The 7,173-nt window shown below is 49.0% G+C and overlaps 1 protein-coding gene across 1 annotated transcript; it reads right to left on the reverse strand.

Annotated features, from left to right (window-relative positions):
* Positions 1-850: 850 nt before the first annotated feature.
* LOC121160775 (putative vomeronasal receptor-like protein 4) lies at positions 851-6,689 on the reverse strand. The gene is made up of 2 exons (XM_040986842.1): positions 5,872-6,689; positions 851-956 (listed from the first exon to the last, which is right to left on the reverse strand). Exons 1-2 carry the CDS (start codon positions 6,687-6,689, stop codon positions 851-853), a joined length of 924 nt encoding a protein of 307 aa, XP_040842776.1.
* Between the last annotated feature and the right edge of the window lie 484 nt (positions 6,690-7,173).

Consider the following 7,173-nt stretch of genomic DNA (forward strand, 5'->3'; position numbering starts at 1 on the left):
AACCAGAAAATGATAGCTCTCTGCATTGCACTTTCAGTAATAATGGTAATAACAACAACGATTAGACTCAAGGTTTCAGACAATGAAGTCAACCAGGTGACATATGCTCACATTCCATGGACTCATCTTTAAACTGCCATTGCAGTAAGATGTTTGTGAGGTGAAAATAATCCAGTGCAGAGAAATGGAAGAAACAGAAATTGACAGGTGATAGGGGAAGGAAAACATGGGAAATTACTGTCTTATACATATAAGATTTTGTTTGAAGTAAAGACAAATGCCAGAATTGATAGTGATCATGTCTGCACAGCATTGAGGCAAATGTACAAGGCAAAAGCAATGATTAAAAGATTAATTTTTAAACTGTTTTGAAGTAATAAAAAAAACACCCATTTTTTGCTTGTGGAATAATCAGATTAAAGACATTTGCAAAAAAACTGGGTGTGAACAGAACTTTTTGACTTTCATATTTAGTGCATTCTTATCTGATATATTTTTATTTTGTTGATTTATAATAATCATACTTTTTTGTACAGAAAACAGCAATTGCACTCACCTTATCCTGTCTGTCATTCTGCTCTTGAAAGAATGAAATCAAGCAAAAACCAAGTAAACAGAACATAAAACCTTGTGTTAGGAATGGCAAATTGAAGGCAAAGGAAGACTCTCTTTCTAGCTTCCCAAAACATCGGAATAAGCTTAGATTGCCTAGTACGAGGCTTCTTCTAGAAACCAAGTATTTGTATAGACCTCAATGAATTAATACTTCATGCATTCAAGGACAGGCAGTTTCTAGAAATATATATTAAGTGACTAGAAAAGGTAGTAGTGAAGCTGTATCCTGCACCCCTCAGTGAGCACTCCAGCATTTAGCAAGGTAGAATTCTCTGGCAATCAGGACACAGGGACTGAGACTGGCAAAACCAAATTCTGGAAATAGTTTAATGTCGGGGTCCCTTGGCCAGCCAGTCAAACCCAGACACTCGTTGTCTTTGTGGAACCTTTATTGTAGAGATGACACAGCAAAACCGGTGCGCAGCGGCTGCACAGCGGCCGCCATGCAGCCGCAGCGCAGCCGCCACGCATAATGAGGCGTGCAGCAGCTACATCTTGGCAAGACGTGTTCTCTCCCTCTCTCTCCCTCCGAGGCGCACTCTCTCTCCCCCTCTCTCCCTCCGAGGCGCACTCTCTCTCCCCCCTCCCCGGTTCTCTGGCTCCCTTATATCTTGGGTAACCCGGCCAATCAACGTAAAGGTCACCTGTGCACGCAGCGGGCAGGCCAATCCTCACACAGATCACGCGCTGTCCACGCGCCATCCACGCACCCCTGGGCCAATCACAGCAGACTTCCTGTGACTTGTTTTTTCTAGCACAGCAGGAAGCAGCAGTTCGGCGCCCGTCTGTCTAGGGTGTGGGCTGTAGGCTCTCTACAGCTCCCCACAGCTCCCCCTTTTTGTTTTATTAATCACGGACTGTGCCTGTCTTAGGTGTTCCGGAGTAGGCTCTCCTCACCCGTCATCAGCTAACCACCTGGCTCGTGGCGCCTGGCTTAGGTAGGTAGAGCCTTACCGGATACTTACCCGTCTTTGACTACCAGTCCATCATGTTAAACCATACCTCAGGGGATTCTTGTCTAGTCAAGGCCATGGCAACCTTCACTAACAGCGCCTGTTGCTGCTGCTGTTGCTGAATGCGTCTGCATAGAGTGCGAATGGCCCAGGCTATCAGATCATCACAAGCATGCATACACCAATCATTCCAGCCCACTGCTTAGCAAAGGATAGAACCTTTAACAACCAATTAGTCCATGGTTCCACAAAAGCAATTTCCACCTTGGTAGCATTAATGGTAAGAGTTTGTGTCCACAATTCGGCAAATTATCAAACTGAACAGACATTGGATATGATAAATGGTACATAAAATCCAAGCATTCCAAGGTCTGGATGTCACTGATTGTACTGAGTCCTCATAAGAAAAATTGTATCCCAGGAAGGTGTCATTGGTATAAGTCAGAAACAGATTGGACAAGTTCAGGCCAGGAGCCACCCTACAGGGGGTGACAGTGCTCTGGCAGCCAGTCCACTTTGGTGGCCATGACCATTGGTCCATACAACGAGGGAGGAGCTGACAAACTCCCAGTCACAGAATGGTTCCCGCATTGTGAGCGCGGGCAAAAAAGCAGGGTACCTGACCCATCAGGAGATGTGCCCATCCTCCTGAGCTGTTCCTCTGAAATCGTCCAATGGTCTGGTTCACCAATAGGATGCAAGGTCTGGTCCCATTTGCCAATGGCCGGCTTTGAAAGCAAGCCAATCCGTGCAATTGAATTGTCCAGTTCGTGGATGGCACTGTGGTGTTGTCCAGGGGCACCACCAGTAGTCCAATACTCGCATCAGTGTTGAAGATTGGGGGCAACATTGATGAACTATTGGTCACCAGTAATGGCACTGGCCATGCCTTCACGATCGCCCATAGTTGAAGCTGTTGGCTCAGTGTTCCGGAAGGCAGCAGTGTTACCAGCAAGATCACCGACCCAAGCGTCCAGGGCTTCATCTTGGATGTTGTCCGGCATGGAGGCTCTCACCACTCTTGTTAGGCGCTCTGGTATCTACACAGGAACCTCGGAATCCTGCGGAAAAACACACTGCACCTCGCATCCGCCTCAACACTGGATGCGGGCCTTTCCACTGTTTAGTTAACACATCCTTCCATATCATTTATCTGCCACACATGATTGGGTAACAAACCACGCGGATTCACACAAACATGAGGTTGAGAAAGAAAAGGAGCACAAGATTGACAAAATGAAAGTACTTTCTGCACCTGTACCGGCGTTCCATTCTTCTTCAGTAGCTTCTGCAGTAACTCTGCATGTGTACTGAAGTTGAATTCCCCATATTGTCACCACTTCCGGTGAGCCTACTCTTGTCGCTATCCCGCGAACCTAGCGTACGCTTCCCGCTCAAGGCGGCTCCCTGAGTCTCTGCTCAGTTCCGTTTTACATTCCCCGCTCAAGGCGGCTCCCTGAGTCTCTGCTCAGCTCTGTTTCAAACTCCCCGCTTCTGCGGCTCCCTGAGTCTCTGCTCAGCTCCGTTTCACACTCCCCGCTTCTGCGGCTCCCTGAGTCCCTTATCCCCAGCTACGACTTACCTGTAGTTACACTTACCTATCCGAGTCACGGCACCAGATGTCGGGGTCCCTTGGCCAGCAAGTCAAACCCAGACACTCGTTGTCTTTGTGGAACCTTTATTGTAGAGATGACACAGCAAAACCGGTGCGCAGCGGCTGCACAGCGGCCGCCATGCAGCCGCAGCGCAGCCGCCACGCATAATGAGGCGTGCAGCAGCTACATCTTGGCAAGACGTGTTCTCTCCCTCTCTCTCCCTCCGAGGCGCACTCTCTCTCCCCCTCTCTCCCTCCGAGGCGCACTCTCTCTCCCCCCTCCCCGGTTCTCTGGCTCCCTTATATCTTGGGTAACCCGGCCAATCAACGTAAAGGCACGCAGCGGGCAGGCCAATCCTCACACAGATCACGCGCTGTCCACGCGCCATCCACGCACCCCTGGGCCAATCACAGCAGACTTCCTGTGACTTGTTTTTTCTAGCACAGCAGGAAGCAGCAGTTCGGCGCCCGTCTGTCTAGGGTGTGGGCTGTAGGCTCTCTACAGCTCCCCACAGCTCCCCCTTTTTGTTTTATTAATCACGGACTGTGCCTGTCTTAGGTGTTCCGGAGTAGGCTCTCCTCACCCGTCATCAGCTAACCACCTGGCTCGTGGCGCCTGGCTTAGGTAGGTAAAGCCTTACCGGATACTTACCCGTCTTTGACTACCAGTCCATCATGTTAAACCATACCTCAGGGGATTCTTGTCTAGTCAAGGCCATGACAACCTTCACTAACAGCGCCTGTTGCTGCTGCTGTTGCTGAATGCGTCTGCATAGAGTGCGAATGGCCCAGGCTATCAGATCATCACAAGCATGCATACACCAATCATTCCAGCCCACTGCTTAGCAAAGGATAGAACCTTTAACAACCAATTAGTCCATGGTTCCACAAAAGCAATTTCCACCTTGGTAGCATTAATGGTAAGAGTTTGTGTCCACAATTCGGCAAATTATCAAACTGAACAGACATTGGATATGATAAATGGTACATAAAATCCAAGCATTCCAAGGTCTGGATGTCACTGATTGTACTGAGTCCTCATAAGAAAAATTGTATCCCAGGAAGGTGTCATTGGTATAAGTCAGAAACAGATTGGACAAGTTCAGGCCAGGAGCCACCCTACGGGGGGTGACAGTGCTCTGGCAGCCAGTCCACTTTGGTGGCCATGACCATTGGTCCATACAACGAGGGAGGAGCTGACAAACTCCCAGTCACAGAATGGTTCCCGCATTGTGAGCGCGGGCAAAAAAGCAGGGTACCTGACCCATCAGGAGATGTGCCCATCCTCCTGAGCTGTTCCTCTGAAATCGTCCAATGGTCTGGTTCACCAATAGGATGCAAGGTCTGGTCCCATTTGCCAATGGCCGGCTTTGAAAGCAAGCCAATCCGTGCAATTGAATTGTCCAGTTCGTGGATGGCACTGTGGTGTTGTCCAGGGGCACCACCAGTAGTCCAATACTCGCATCAGTGTTGAAGATTGGGGGCAACATTGATGAACTATTGGTCACCAGTAATGGCACTGGCCATGCCTTCACGATCGCCCATAGTTGAAGCTGTTGGCTCAGTGTTCCGGAAGGCAGCAGTGTTACCAGCAAGATCACCGACCCAAGCGTCCAGGGCTTCATCTTGGATGTTGTCCGGCATGGAGGCTCTCACCACTCTTGTTAGGCGCTCTGGTATCTACACAGGAACCTCGGAATCCTGCGGAAAAACACACTGCACCTCGCATCCGCCTCAACACTGGATGCGGGCCTTTCCACTGTTTAGTTAACACATCCTTCCATATCATTTATCTGCCACACATGATTGGGTAACAAACCACGCGGATTCACACAAACATGAGGTTGAGAAAGAAAAGGAGCACAAGATTGACAAAATGAAAGTACTTTCTGCACCTGTACCGGTGTTCCATTCTTCTTCAGTAGCTTCTGCAGTAACTCTGCATGTGTACTGAAGTTGAATTCCCCATATTGTCACCACTTCCGGTGAGCCTACTCTTGTCGCTATCCCGCGAACCTAGCGTACGCTTCCCGCTCAAGGCGGCTCCCTGAGTCTCTGCTCAGTTCCGTTTTACATTCCCCGCTCAAGGCGGCTCCCTGAGTCTCTGCTCAGCTCTGTTTCAAACTCCCCGCTTCTGCGGCTCCCTGAGTCTCTGCTCAGCTCCGTTTCACACTCCCCGCTTCTGCGGCTCCCTGAGTCCCTTATCCCCAGCTACGACTTACCTGTAGTTACACTTACCTATCCGAGTCACGGCACCAGATGTCGGGGTCCCTTGGCCAGCAAGTCAAACCCAGACACTCGTTGTCTTTGTGGAACCTTTATTGTAGAGATGACACAGCAAAACCGGTGCGCATAATGAGGCGTGCAGCAGCTACATCTTGGCAAGACGTGTTCTCTCCCTCTCTCTCCCTCCGAGGCGCACTCTCTCTCCCCCTCTCTCCCTCCGAGGCGCACTCTCTCTCCCCCCTCCCCGGTTCTCTGGCTCCCTTATATCTTGGGTAACCCGGCCAATCAACGTAAAGGTCACCTGTGCACGCAGCGGGCAGGCCAATCCTCACACAGATCACGCGCTGTCCACGCGCCATCCACGCACCCCTGGGCCAATCACAGCAGACTTCCTGTGACTTGTTTTTTCTAGCACAGCAGGAAGCAGCAGTTCGGCGCCCGTCTGTCTAGGGTGTGGGCTGTAGGCTCTCTACAGCTCCCCACAGTTTAACATTGGATAATGTGAAAATCTGTGTCAGAGTGAACCCTATGTAGAAGGAGAAAATGAAATCTGCCCAATAAAAGAACAGGAAGCAGGTCATGAGAATGAGAGTACTCTGAGTGGCTCTGATCTCTGGGCTGGGATATTTAGCACACCTGGATCTCTGGAGGTAGAGGACACGTTTGTGATGTTTGTACAGATGTAGACCCATGTACAGACTGCTCCATCCCATGAGACTCTGAAAGGTGAGGTCTCGAAGAGCCATGAAGCAGAGGACAAGCCATCTGATTATGTGTGGAGCTGGCAGTAGGTAACAATACTCAACATGTTTTCTAACTGCAGATTTATTCATGCTGTTGACTGCTGTGGTATAGTGGAGCAAGTTAGAACTTATGAGGAAGCTAAAGACCCAGATGATGAGGAGGTAGGGAAGAACCTGGCATGCAGTGTGTGGTTTGATCTTTGTCCACAAGGTGTTCCTGGGACTGATGGTGATGGCCTGGACTACACTGAGGAGGCAGGTGGTGCAGATGGAGAGACTTCGAGCAACCCTGTTCAAGTAAGACACAGTTTTACAAAAAATGTCACCTAGTAGGAAGTTATTGATATAAATGACTGTGATTATGTCTCTCACTCCTGTGGTACAGATGACGATAATATTTGAAAAAGCCAAATGGATGAGGATAAGGTCTACGGATTTTTTCACCGAACCCATGACCAAAGTGTGTGCATGTCTCACAACTATGAGGAGGTTTCCCACCATTCCAGGTCCAGAGAGAGAAAGGATGACTATTCTCTGGATTAGGTCACTCCAGCTCATCTTCCGACTTCAGGAACGGACTAGGAAACTTTTAAGGAAAACAAAGAAGGTAACATGGCAAATTTCAGGTGTGTGGATCTTCTCTGCTTATTCAAAAGAGCAGTAGTGATGCACATACATGTTGATATGTGCATACACATTCATACATCACTGTTCATGCTTAGAAGCTCTCTCATCTCCTACTTGATCTCCTCTTTTTGTCTTGCTTCTGTTGAAACAGGGATGGTAAAAGTTGCAACTGAAACACAACACCTGCCTTAGTGCATGTTCCTGCCTTTCTACAAGAGCCTTTTATGTGTTCCCTAGGTGGAAAATTACTTGAAGAACTTTTCCCAGAAATCTTAAAGTGATAACCCCCCTTCATCAGTTCTAAACCATGACCCTAAGGCCATTCCTTTTCACTACTGACACTCAGCACCTTAGCCATCTGGACTGTGCTGGTGTGCCGGGTACATCCTCCATACTAGCCTTCCAGTGAGCACTG

This window comes from Ochotona curzoniae, unplaced genomic scaffold (assembly GCF_017591425.1).
Source record: "Ochotona curzoniae isolate NIBS_2020 unplaced genomic scaffold, NIBS_Ocur_1.0 contig_457, whole genome shotgun sequence".
NCBI lineage: Eukaryota > Metazoa > Chordata > Mammalia > Lagomorpha > Ochotonidae > Ochotona > Ochotona curzoniae.

Excerpts from the sequence above, each read along its gene's own strand:
- LOC121160775 (XM_040986842.1), bottom strand. The coding sequence starts at position 6,689 with ATGAGCTGGAGTGACCTAATCCAGAGAATAGTCATCCTTTCTCTCTCT. Across the intron at positions 957-5,871 it reads ACATTATCCAATGTTAAACT|GGACCCCGACATTAAACTAT; the intron begins GTGGGGAGCTGT and ends TGGCTGGCCAAG.